Source organism: Syngnathoides biaculeatus, chromosome 2, assembly GCF_019802595.1.
Source record: "Syngnathoides biaculeatus isolate LvHL_M chromosome 2, ASM1980259v1, whole genome shotgun sequence".
Classification (NCBI taxonomy): Eukaryota; Metazoa; Chordata; class Actinopteri; order Syngnathiformes; family Syngnathidae; genus Syngnathoides; species Syngnathoides biaculeatus.
In genome coordinates this window covers 21442178-21455812 of record NC_084641.1, presented here as the reverse complement: position 1 = coordinate 21455812, position 13635 = coordinate 21442178, and the positions used below count along the sequence as shown (strand labels likewise).

Below are 13635 nucleotides of genomic sequence, written 5' to 3'. Positions count from 1 at the left end.
AACAGGTGAACAGGTAAATTGGAAATAGATATATTTGTTCAAAAGAAAGGATGGGGAAAAGTTCATCACTTTTTGAAGAACTGCATGACCAAATAGTCCAACAGTTTAAGAACATTTGTCAACATACAATTTCTTAGAATTTAGGGATTCCATGTAAGCCTCTCTCCTACATCTTCCTCTCTAACACCCACTGGCCTCTCTTCTTCTCGCTCTTTTTGCCTGGCAGCTCCATCCTCAGTTCATTGCTACATCTACAAACGCAAGTTAAATCTCTACCATGCAGCGCAAAGGCCATGTACTGTATCAAAAACATCATGAAACTCCGTCGGCTTCTCTGGGCCCCAGCTCCTCTGAAATGGACAGATGCAAAATGGAAAACTGCCCGTCATGGTATGGGAGTACAAAAAATAAAAATAAATGGATAAAATTACACATTAAGCTCATCACTTTGAACATTAAATGTGTATTCAGTTTAATATACATACATACATATACATTGCAAGTATTACCAAATGTCTCTATTCTGTTTTCAATTTATGTTTTCATAGTGTCCCAACTTCTTTGGAATGGGGGCGTGTATGATCTCTTTAACGGCTGATTTAAAATTATTGTACCTACTGTTGGGGCCAGTAATGCACACAACGCTTGCTGTCATCCCTTATTAGAATAAACAACAGTGTTGTAGTGACCACAATTGAATAGCCTTGGTAATAGCCTCCATGAGTCTAAGGCCAAATGTGGTCAAAGCATTCCGTATAATCATATTGTTTTTTGTCTTCCCACGTGGGTATGTGGCTTTGCTCACATGTTAAGCACACACACGGTTTCTAAATTGAGTTTGGAGGAGGTAACAGTGGTAACCTCTAGGGGCAGAAAAGATTTCAAGAAGGGCAATCACAGAACAGAGGAGTCAGTGCAGTGCTCTTTTTTTGGGGCACTACAACTTTCTTTGGCCACAAAAAGTATAGACTCCCAGCAACCCTTTGACCTGTCATATGTCACCTTGTTTTTCGTTATAATTCTATTTGTGTTATTGTCTTCTATATAGAGTATGTCTCTCAGAAAAGAAAAAGCACGAACATACAAGACATGGAACACGAGAAAAACCAAACTAACCCAACGCAACCCTATCAAAACCGAGAACATATAGTATGTTATCAAAAGCTGTTTCAAATGAATTTGATGTAATGGGAAAAGCATTTTAGCCTCCACAATCAGAAGCCAGAAGCTGAGTTGTGTCGGATTTGTTTAGGGAGTGAACTAGCGGCTAAAGCACTAAGACATTGCCAGTTGCCTATCATGTTCCATGTGGCAACTTGGCACTTTATGTATTTATTTATTTTGATAGTTGTCTGAGACCCACCCAAAATAGGACTGTGATTCACATTTGGGTCCAGACCCAACAGTTCATAACCGCTGTGGTATGGTACAATATTATACAGTATGTGTATAGCATAAGGGGGAAGGGTAAATGACAACATGAAAATGCATCGAGCATCAAACTCGTCGATCATCCACAAGGTGTTACGTTGAGAGCTTAGAATAAAGATGACTAAAGGTAGTTGATGTTTCCTGGTCATATCCAGATAACACCACAGTGTGTTGTGATGAGATCGATCAAAACTGTTATGTCGATTTTTTTTTTTATCTTGATGTCCAGAGTCTGCAATATACAGAAATATGTTTTAATAATAATAATAAGGATAAATCCACATGTTTGCCTGGCCTTAGGTTCACTAAAAACTCTAGATTATGTTATTAGTGTGTCTCACTTACTTTGTCAAGCCTGCACCTTCTGTAATTTGTTCAGGAGAATGAAGGTTTGTGTGGGTGCTTTTCATTGTTCTGATCGTTCGTAATGGTCTCATCATAAAAAAAAAAAAAAAAATCCACTGCTGAGGTCCTCCTGTTAATGGAGGTCACATAGGTTCAGTGTACAGCACTGGAGATTTGTTGAGGGTGGACCATACGGGGCAATATTGTTTGAGGATCCTCTTGCGATTACAAATTTTGTTGTCTTTCCTGAGTAGAATCACTTGGTGTGTAACACCAAAAACTTTCAGTTCATTTTTATTTATTTATTTTTACTTTAAAATTTATACCAGCATACCCTGAGTCCTCATCTATATAACATTGGTGATGAAAGTACAACAGCATAATAACAAACACTGTGAACGTTATTGGATTATATTGTTATATTTGATACAGTGCTTGTGTGGGATTGGCAAGACTGTATGTTTAGCTAATGTTATGGACTTTTGGTGGATTTCAACAAATATGTAAAGGAAATTGAACACAATCAGTAATAGGTTTCCAAGGAAACAAAGAGTCCCCTAATAAGCTATCCTTTGGGAAATATTATGGTGCTATTTACCAGTTTCTCACTTTTGTAGATAATGCACTAAATCACATTTGAGAGGGAAATGTCGAACATATTGTCCCCACAACATGACAAATGATGTGGCATAATTTATTGTGATTACATATCGTGACAGTAAAGAGAATACTGTTTATAGTGCTTTGCACTCACCACAATTTCCACTCTCTAGGGAAGATGGTGTTGGACTTTATAAAACGGGAAGGAAACTTGGTGGTGGAACCCCAAAATACAGGAAGTCATTCAAGGAAAAAGATTAGCGAAGAAGAAGAAGGACATGGAGAGGACTGAGGAGAGGAAAGGAGTACATTGAGATACGACGTAGGGCAAAGGTAGGCGGTGAAGGCTAAACAAGAGGCATATGACGACATGTACACCAGGTTTGACATGAATGAAGGAGAAAAAGATCTCTAAAAGTTGGCCAGGCAGAGGGATAGATGTGAGGGATGTGCAGCAGGTAAGAGTGATAAAGGATAGAGATGGAAATGTGTTGACTGGTGCCAAGAGTGTGCTAAATAGTTTTAAAAAGCACTTTGAGAAGTTGATGAATGAAGAAAATGAGTGAGAAGAAAGAGTAGAAGAGGCAAGTGTGATGGACCAGAAAGCGGCAATGATTAGTAAGGGGGAAGTTAGAAAGGCACTAAAGAGGATGAAAAATGGAAAGGTAGTTGGTCCTGATGAGATACCTGTGGAGGTATGCAAGCAATTTGCAGAGGTGGATGTGGAATTTTTCACCAACATCTTCAGCAAAATACTAGCAGGCGAGAAGATGCCTAAAGAATGGAGGAAAAGTGTGCGTGTTCCCATTTTTAAGAACAAAGGTGATTTGTAGAACTGTGGAAACTACAGAGGAATAAAGATGATGAGTCACACAATGAAGTTATGGGAAAGAGTAGTGGAGGCTAGACTCAGGACAGAAGTAAGTATCTGCGAGCAACAGTATGGTTTCATGCCTAGACAGAGTACCACAGATGCACTATTTGCCTTGAGAATGCTAGAGGAAAAGTACAGCAGTCAGAAGGAGTTACATTGTGTCTTTGTGGATCTAGAGAAAGCCTATGACAGCGCACCAAGAGAGGAACTGTGGTACTGCATGTGTAAGTCTGCTGTGGCAGAAAATTACGTTAGAATAGTACAGGACATTTCTGATGACAGCAGAACAATGGTGAGGTGTGCCCTCGGTGTGACAGAAGAATTTAAGGTGGAGGTGGGACTACATCAGAGATCATCTCTGAGCACCTTCCTGTTTGGCAATGGATAGGCTGACAGATGAGGTTAGACTGGAATCCGCTTGGACTATGATGTTCGCAAATGATATCGTGATATGCAGTGAAAGCAAGGATCAGGTGGAGGAACAATTAAAAAGATGGAGGCATGCACTGGAAAGGAGAGGAATGAAGATTGAAGAGAATATATGTGCATGAATGAGGGGGGTTGAGGTGGAAGAGTGAAGCTACAGGCAGGAGAGATAGCAAGGGTGTAGGATTTTAAATACTTAGGGTCAACAGTCCGGAGCAATCCTCAGTGTGGTAAAGAAGTGGCGAAATGGGTCCAAGTCAGTTGGAACAGGTGGAGGAAGTTTTCAGGCGTCTTTTGTTGCAGAAAAGTCTCTGCTAGTGTGAAGGGCAAAATTTATAAGACAGCGGTAAGGTCAGCCATGATTTATGGATTAGAGACACTGGCACCGAAGAGACAACAGGACGCAGAACTGGTGGTAGCAAAAGGAAAATGTTGAGTTTCTCTCTCGTAGTGAGGAAGTTGGATAGGATTAGAAATGAGCTCATTAGAGGGACAGCCAAAGTTGGATGTTTTGGAGACAAGGTTCGAGAGAGCAGACTTTGATCGCTTTGACATTGACGCATGTCCAGAGGCGAGAGAGTGAGTATAGTATATTGGTAGAAGGGTGCTGAGGATGGAGCTGCCATGCAAAAGAGTGAGAGGAAGACCAAAGACAAGGTTGATGGATGTTGTGCGGGAGGACAGTGGGTGTTAGAGAGGAAGATGCACGAGATAGGCTGACATGGAAAAAGATGGTGCGCTGTGGCGACCCCTAATGGGACAAACCGTAAGGAAAAGAAGAGGAAGACCTATTAGAGGACTTGCAGGGCTCTGCTGTAGTAATTCATCCCAAAGGTATTTGGCAGGCTTGTCCTTCAGCACCTAAACACATCCAAACATACATTTATGAAATTTGGTTACACAATCATAACAAACATACAATTTTCCAATTATTGTCCATTGAGCAGAGCCAAAATGTCCAAAGTATACGTTGGTCTGCTTGTTTATTTGCACTTTCCTTGAATTTCCATCTTGGCTTCGAATTCTGGCAGATTACAGGTAATAAGCAGTTCTGTATGACTCAGAGATGATGGTGATGACGTTGATGATGATAATGATAACGACATGTTTTTGTTCTGACTTGAATTAGTGACCCTGATCGCTACGATCCCTTCAGACTGGTTGGCTGCAATTGATTCCAGTATACAGTAATAATTTGTGTTGTTAACATTTGGTGTCGACTTGACATTGTGCAATTTTTTTTCCACACTGATGAGAGTTGACATCACAAAGAACCATTCTACATTTGCATCTGTAAACACATTTCACATATCCACTTGAACAGTCAGACTACAATGGATTGAATAAGTAATATACCAGAGTGCCATATCATTGACTCCCACCAGCCACCACGAACCCAGAAATAACCGAACACATTCCGTATGAAATTACTTGTCTGTGAAAGCGCATCATTTTGGGGGGGGTTGGAGGTTGTATAATTATTCACGCGATCAAGGTGAAAAAAGCAAAACTAAGATGGGTGGATGATGTGATCTGTTGTTCTCCCCTTATTATTTCCTGCTCCCCATTTATTAATTTCTTCTGTACTGATGGTATGGTTCAGGTGGTTGAGTGGTCATCCCCCAAATGGAAGGTTATGGTTTTGATCCTGAGCCACTGTGACCATCCCAAAGTATTCATACGGTGGGTACTGAGATCTAAATTGCTCTCGATGGTGCACCATCTGTAGGTGAAAGACGAGATCTTGTTTACGTGCTTAGAATGATTTGAGTAATCTAAACTGAACAATGGACCTTTTCGACCTGTCAATCACTCGTACAGTAATAGCCAATTAGATACCCGCATTGTCTTAACCCCTGGCTTGACACGCTCCTCTCGCCATATTGTCCCACAAGCAATCCTAGTTGTTAGTAGCGTGCGCTTGGAAAAGTTAATGTTACGAAGACAATGGTCCTCAAATGGGGAACGTGTAATTCTGATGAAAGATATCCTGCTAGGTTACAAGGGGCCTGGTTGATTCATTTTTCAAACCCGAAAACACAGTTGACGAAGTGTTTACGATGGATTAAGGCTTTCGGAGAACCGCACGTACAACTAAATGTGAACAATATCAAAAAAACACAAGGCTGTATCTTTTCTGAGTTTGACTGAATTATTATCACTGCTTTCTACATTTTAGGAGAACAACTTTCACTTTGGTAGCGTATCACTGACCTGCTGAATGAAGTGTGTAATGTTTTATGCTGAAGAGTCGGGTTAGTGATACGTAAATGTGCGAGAAATGAATGCAAGAGAAATGTCTATTTGCTCGTCTGTATCACATCAGACTTTTAAGACAGAGCACCGGGTTCCATTACGAGCCAAGTCAACCTTGTTCATCTGGTGACTACGGTACTGACTGAGTTAATCACCATTGCTTAAATGCACTTGTAGAAAATCAAACCTAACTCACTTATAAAGACTACAATGATATTACTCATGATCTTTCCAAGTAAAAAGTACTCACCCTGCTTTACATGTGTAGTATGATTCCACTATTTTATCCAGTTGGATTTCAATATGAAGTTTGTGTGGCGTCAAACTTTTTTGCATTGATCGCCAACATTTCGCTGTAACTCTGACATTGCGTCTTGCTCCGTCCAAAATCTTAATTCCATGTATATATCATTGCGTGAAATACAGTGGCTGAGACCTCTCTGTAGAACTCTCTTGGACAAGTCTGACGCAATTGGAAAAAAGACATACTGCAATATTATCTGGAATACGGGACAGAGAATCCACTTCAAACCTGTTCTGTTCAGTCATCATTTTGGAAGCTTGTGGGACATCGCAAATGTTGCTAAGGGGGGCAGAGCTTTAGATCGCCAGTCGGAAAGGTCATTGGGGTATAAGCTCCTTGGTGAGAGAGGTAAAGAAGAATGAAAACATCACTCTGTCTGAGTTCCAGATATGCAGTTGGGAGATGTGTGAAAGTTCTAGAAAGTCAATCATCACTGCACCCCTCCACCAGTCGGGGCTTTATGGGAGAGTAGCTTGACTGAAGTCTTTTATCAGTGCAGGACAGATGAAAGCCTGCATGGAGTTTGCTCGAGAAAAAAAAAAAACACCTCAAGGACTTCAAGATGGCTAGAAATAAGATTCTATGGTTTGATGAGAAAGGTAGAACTTTTTCACCTTAATTCTCACCGATATATGTGGAGACAACCTAGCACTGTTAATCACCTGTCAAATATAGTCCCAATAGTGAAGCATGGTGGTGGCAACATCATGCTGTCTGGGTGTTTTTCAGCTGCAGGGACAGGATGAACAGTTGCAATCGAAAGAAATATGAAGCTGGCTAAGAACAGAGATATCCTGGATGAAAACGTTCCCCAGAGAGCTAAGGACCTCAGACTGGAGTGAAAGTTCACCTTAAAAAAACTATTACCCTAAGCACATAGCTAATCAGAAGAAGTGGCTTTAGAATAACTATGACTGTTCTTAAATGACCCATCCAGAGCCCTGACTTAAATCCAATTGAGGATCTCCAGAGAGACCTGAACACAAGGTAATTGTAATTGCTAGCGAATCCCCGAAAAAGCAGGAAGCTGAGAAACAGTTCCAACCTCCCACAGAACGTGTGAAGAACAACTTCTTTCAGTTTTTTCCACCGTTTTTGTTTTATTTTTGTGCATCTTTTCTTTAGGCAAACCTACCTCCTCATCTCCTGAGCACTCAGAAAGTCCCCTCCCAGAGACCAGCCAATCTACTTTTGTGACTACACACTGCAATTGTTTCCAGGATGTACAGGATAAGTGCCCAATAATTTTGGGGAAATTACTAGCATCACACAAAATCCCAATTTTGCTTTCTCTCGCTCCGACTCAACACATTAAACCACAGATGTCAAACTCAAGGTCCGGGGGCCAGAGCCAGCCCGCCACATGATTTTATGTGACTGGCGAAGCCAGATCATGTGTATCAACTTCCAAGATTCTTGTTAAAATCTCAGTCAAGATTTCATCATTGGCTTTTTATATATGATAGCACAACCCTTTTTGTGTTGCCAAAGGTCACAAATAGTCGAAAAATCCATTACTCTTAATTTCCGATTCCAAAACTAGGACATAAATTTAATGTGGAAATATTCGGTGATTAAAAATTTTTACGGTTTCATTCATAACGGCCCCCTGAGGGAAACTGTGACTACATTTTGGCCCATGACAAAAATGAGTTTGATAACATCTAAAAGTTCGCATTCACATTTTCAGCCCAACAGCACACAATATCCTATTTCCCCTTTTACATACCTATTTTTTCTTCTTTCACCAGTATTAGTGTTATTTTCTTCTTGTAGTTAGCATCTTTCTGTTTCCCTTTAGATGTTTATAAATTTCATTAAATATTTCATAAAATTCCACCCTAAGGTGTGTTTTGATTTTCAGTAATTTGCTATCATCTTGAACTCATATTTCATAAAGTTTTGCAATCTTTACATCATGTGGTGTCGCTTTCTCCTAAATTTTCTACATGTAAAAAAGTGCCGTGATGCCCTTTACGAGACAAACTAGTTTGATTTTAACGATAAAGGGTAACTCAGACTAAGACGGAAGTGAATGCTGTTGTTTACCAACCTTTTATATCGGTTTCCTAAATTATAAAGATATGATACACAGTTTTGGGAAATATTCTCTCATAAGCTCACATTCATGTACATCAATCTCTTTATTAATGTAATGTGCAAAAAGATAAATGCAGTCAATACACAGTTAAACGTAAGCTCGAGTAAAACATTCTCCATGTTATAATGAGAACGCTAGTATGGAGGAGCACATAGCTTTAGCTGAAGTCAGGTGATACAAACAGCTCCAACACATGATCACATTGACCACGGATAGCCAAATAACTTTGTTCTAGTTCGAAATGTAGCATCATGTGACCCCCAATAGGATGGAAAGCTTTCAAAGCTCAAGGCCTGAGAACTGTCTTTGTGTCACGATTCCAATCAGCTGGGCTAGAAACATACATCAGCGTCATCTTCAACACAAAAACAGAGAAGCAACACAACATTGTCATAGCAATTATCATATAACGACGTCAACAATATACACTTTTTTTTGTTTTACATTTGGATTTTCAACAGTTATTGGCTTGACATTCATGTGGTCTGTAAAATGTAAACAGATGAGAGGAATCAGGTGCACTTCGATGCTTTTTCCTCCTCTGAGAGGCATCATACAGATGTTTTTGTACACTGAGAACACTGAGAAACAAGAGGTCAGAGGTAAATGGTGGTTAGAGCTGTGTTAATGTCTTTACACAGCTGGGATGGAATATCTACAGGGATTTAAAAGGCTGCAAATGAGTGCTCACCCTGCACCGACAGGGCAGCGTGTGCAGCCTCTTGGCATCAATGTCCTCTCTACGTCTTTTTGTGCAAAAACAACAACAAAAAAAAGAACAGCAAATGTGCAGAACGTGACCTTAAATTACAAAGAACGTTTTCGGTAAGTGCAGCGATGCCTTTGAATTGAGTTGAACTGCTACAGCATTATTTTCACACTATAACATTGAAATTGTTTGGTTTACATGCTCACTTTCAAGTGTATAATCGTGTGAATGGCTGATGTTTGTTTTAGTACTCATTTTCATCTCGGTTGAAGAAAAACATTGTTGCCATGGCTACCTCGGTCGTTTCATACATAAGGATGAGTCAGCCAAACAACATCCAGGTTTTAACTCGATGATATTTGTATGTTGTTTTTATTTCTTTTTCAATTTTTTAGATTTTATTTGTTGCTGAAAGCTGAGCTGTTCTGTCCACTGTGGCCTGGAAATTGGCATGAGATGGCACAGACGGATACTTTCCATCCCTTCAATATCGTGGGATTGTTCCATTGGCCTGTATATTGCCATCAATCATGGACCTCTCCCACTTGCGACCGTAAACTCAGGAGAAGCACTGTTTTCTGAACATATTATGTAAGAATATTAAAAAAAAAAAAATCCTGTTAGTGGGTGATCATTAAACTTTGATTACATGGAAATGTTTGTAAGAAATAAATCCGAAAAAAATGTTTTTTCCCCCCACTGCTATCCTACTGATTCTTTTGTCGACAGAAATATTTGAGCTACCCAGTGTGAAAACAATATTTTCAGTATTTCAATACTTAAGGCAAGTGTTCGTTTTTCTCCAAACTGAGTCCGACGAAAGGAGACCCAGCAAACACCACACGAGGAACACTGAGCAACACAATTAGAGATTAAAGTGAAAGTTAAACTCATACTGTTTTTTTTTCTTTTTCTTGTGGCTGTTCAAGAAAGCACTTAAATTAAAAAAAAAAAAAAACATTTTCTATTAAAAAGGATTTTATATTTTTCGGTGGACTTGTAATACAAATTCTAAGAATAATGCTAACTAAAAGAAGTTGCAGTTGTTCGATTGAGTTACATCATCTTAACCCAACGTTAAACAATGAGCACCATCTATGTCTTGGGCTGGATTTACACTACAAGTGACACAATTCTTTTTTTTTTTTTTGCTTCTAAATGACAGGATTCAGATACACATTACGGCAGCACACGAGAAACGAATGGAATAAATGGAATATGACATCGGCAAATCGGAACAAGGACTTTTCCCAAAGCGGAAACAAATTTGATACGGATCACATATGTGCAACATAAAGTGACGGATCGGATTACTCACAACGTATGCCAGCAGTGGCGGATGCCCAGACAACACAAATAAGAACAATACAAAAATGTACATGTATTATGAAAGGATACATGTAAAACAAGAGGTGAATCCATCATTAAATGAGCAAAAATAATGGCAGGCAGAGTTACTCAATCACTTACTTCAATCAGTAGGAAGGAATCATCCCAAGCCAACTAGTTTAGCTACATAATGTTTATTATTCATTTTTCTTTACTTTCATGTTGTTGCTGCTGCCCAGAGTTGGCATATGTGGAGCTATTTGCATTCAGTTGATTCTCTGAGCATGCGGGTTGTCTCATGTGTTTGCTAAATGTACGCAGACAAATTAGTTACGTGTCACTGAAAATTTATGTGTAAATAGACAGATCGAAAAAGCTGTTGGGTATATAATAGGAATTGGCCAATTGAGCATGCAGTGTGAATCCAGCCCAGGGGATTTGATATTTATTACATTGATTAAACACAACAAAAAATGGTCTTTACATTTTTTTCCTTCTAAATAATTGTATGTACAGCATCACGACGACACCATGTCGTTTGTGTTCCAGGGTTAATGTCACTTTTCAGACACTAAAACGAGAGTGGGGGTGAGCCCCTTCATCCCTTGGAGTTGGGTCAAAGTTCGGTGACCACCTTGTCCTGCGTTGCACTCAAATGAGACCCCCCCAACCTAACCGAACCCTTACAATTTAACCTTGAGCCTGTGTACTGCAACGTAGCACCTCCATGCAGCATTCATAAAGTACCTGCAAAGATACTGGATTTGTATTAATCATGCCTCTTCCACAGAAAAAGACAGATGAGGAACAATTTCATTGTTCAAAGCAGCCCAGTGTTTAATATGGGCTGATGTTGCATTCCAGAAAACGTGAAAGCAGGATCTTTAGTGATCTGAGCATCCCGACGTTCCAAGTGAAGCAAATATACACAAACGATACCTTCGAGTCACTTTTTTTTTTTTTTTTTTTTTTTTGTTATGTCTTGGTGTATGACTGCATGCAGAAAGAATATAGAAACATACCTTCAGTAAACCACCAAATTCCGTGCAAAACAGGTTGCTATTATTGATAAAGTAAAGCAGTTGATACAAATAAAGACAATTTATAAAGCGCTTTACATTTGCAGCATGTGTTATGACAAATCACTGAATTTCTATACATTCTCCTGCAGTACTTTGGCCTTTGATTGGCATTTCATTGCACTTTACCTCGCGGGATATCTGAAACCTTGGCATTCCCAGTTTTCTGGAATGCAGCATAACAACTGCTTCAATTCAACCCACTCTTAAGTGATTCTAAGAACATTCAAAGTCACACTCATAAGACCCTTTACAGGTTTTGAAACGAGAGATCTTACGTCCCATATATTTTCACGACCAAATTCAAATCTGTTTAAGACCTGGTTACATGACTGTGAGTGATTTAAGAAAGGCGATCTATTTGCTCGAACTGGCTGAAAACGTCATCATGAAAAATGTAATAATCAACGGTGTTAATCCTTCCTCTCACTAGCCCAAAGAGATTCTGTGTGTGGTCCTTTCACCTCCACTGTTGATATAGAATCTCCTTAAAAGCACCAAATTAGTGGTTTGAACTTCAGCTCCTTCCTCCTCTTTCTGACTGATTTTCCATCAGTAAGTCTTCTGAGCAAGGGAATTTGTTTTAAAAATAAACCCTTAATGGGGTTTATCCCCAGACACATAAATGTCATTTTCCTAAAATGATGGACCATTCCAAGAATCAGGATGTAACCACCTTCAAATCTTTCACCATATATCAAACCAAATGTCTGCCATACAGTCAGTTTGATTCTAAACTCCAACCCTTAATCCTGTTCACACAATTTGTCCAACTTTACATGTTCTCAGATTCTTTTCCCTTCTGCGTCATCATCATCCTCCTCAGACTCCCCCCCACCCCAGGCCAATCGTATTGTTGGGGGGTGGGGGGGCTCGTGCCGCTAGAGAGCTGTAATCTGAGTCAGTTCCGTGTTGGAGTTCCCCGTCCCTGGTGTCTCTCCCCTCTGTGGGTGGTCTACGCCCACCAAAGGCAGCTCCACGCCTAGTCATGCGGGATTGGGAGTCCCTCCGCCGGGCCCACCGCCGTCGGCCTTACAGCTGTAGGCGGCCGCCACCTCCCTGGCGATGCTCCTCATACGGCCCGACTGCTGGGTATCAAGACGGAACGGAGAAGGTTGGCAGAACTCCCGGAAGCAGCGCTTGAAGTTCTCATCCAGGAAGGCGTACAGCACAGGGTTGAGACTACTGTTGACATAGCCCAGAGCAATACAGAAATGCATCAAGACCAATGTAGACAAGCTGCTCAGGTTGAAGCCCAGCGACTGGGCCAGGACCATGATCTGGATGGGGGTCCAGCACACCACAAACACCGCCACCACCACCAGAACCATTCTGGTGATGCGCCGGAGGTTGCGGTCCTTCTCCTTTGAGCCTGACAGGATGCGAACGCTGCGTAGCCGCTTGACCATCAGGCTGTAGCAGACACTGATGATTGCCACGGGGATGAGAAAGGAGAAGAGGAAGACGCATGTGCCGAAAACCGGATCCCAGTGACTACGTGGCTCCGGCAGGACGACGATGCACTCAACGCCTAGAAGCAGGGAAGAATGAAAAGAGTCAAACTATAAATATTCATGAAAACTAATCAAATCAACAGTGTGTTGAAACTGTCAGTGAGTTGAGTCAAAACAAAATCATAACAGCTTTTACACACAAACACACACACACATGACCTATTACCTTGTCTACCTCAAGCACCTTGAGCTGAGTAACACAAAAAATCCTCAAGTCTCTTTTCTGTAGACTCTCTAATGTTGCTCAGTTGGAATTGCAAAAGTGGTACCTTGGGATCCCCAACATTTGAATTAAGGACCATCACTTTGTGTTGCAATCCAAAGTTTGAGTCAAGTATTTACCGTTTGAGAGAAATTAATATAAAAATCAACACATGGATGTTCAGCCATTTTTATTTTTAATGGGACAAAGAGTCAAACACATATACAAAATGAAAACACTTGCTAGCAGCTATAGTAGCAATCCACACCCTGACAAGGTTCAGTACCTTTCTGATGTCACTCTTTAAGCCTCAACCCTTAACACACATACCGATAGTTGTTGTTTAGACTTGGCTTGACCCAACGTACAGTAATTACACTTTTAAAAATATATATATTTTTTACTTTCTCTTTTATTCCATCCATCCATTTTCCATACCGCGTATCCTCACTTGGGTCACGAGCG

The 13635-nt window shown here is 40.4% G+C and overlaps 1 protein-coding gene across 1 annotated transcript in view; it reads right to left on the bottom strand.

The window, feature by feature from the left end:
- Positions 1-10041: 10041 nt before the first annotated feature.
- The window catches only part of LOC133511547 (delta-type opioid receptor-like), a 39693-nt gene continuing 36099 nt past the window's right edge, over positions 10042-13635 (bottom strand). The window contains exon 6 of the mRNA XM_061840522.1: positions 10042-12985. Coding sequence (XP_061696506.1) covers positions 12441-12985 — 545 coding nt within the window. The 3' untranslated portion in view covers positions 10042-12440. The remainder of the gene's footprint in view (positions 12986-13635) is intronic.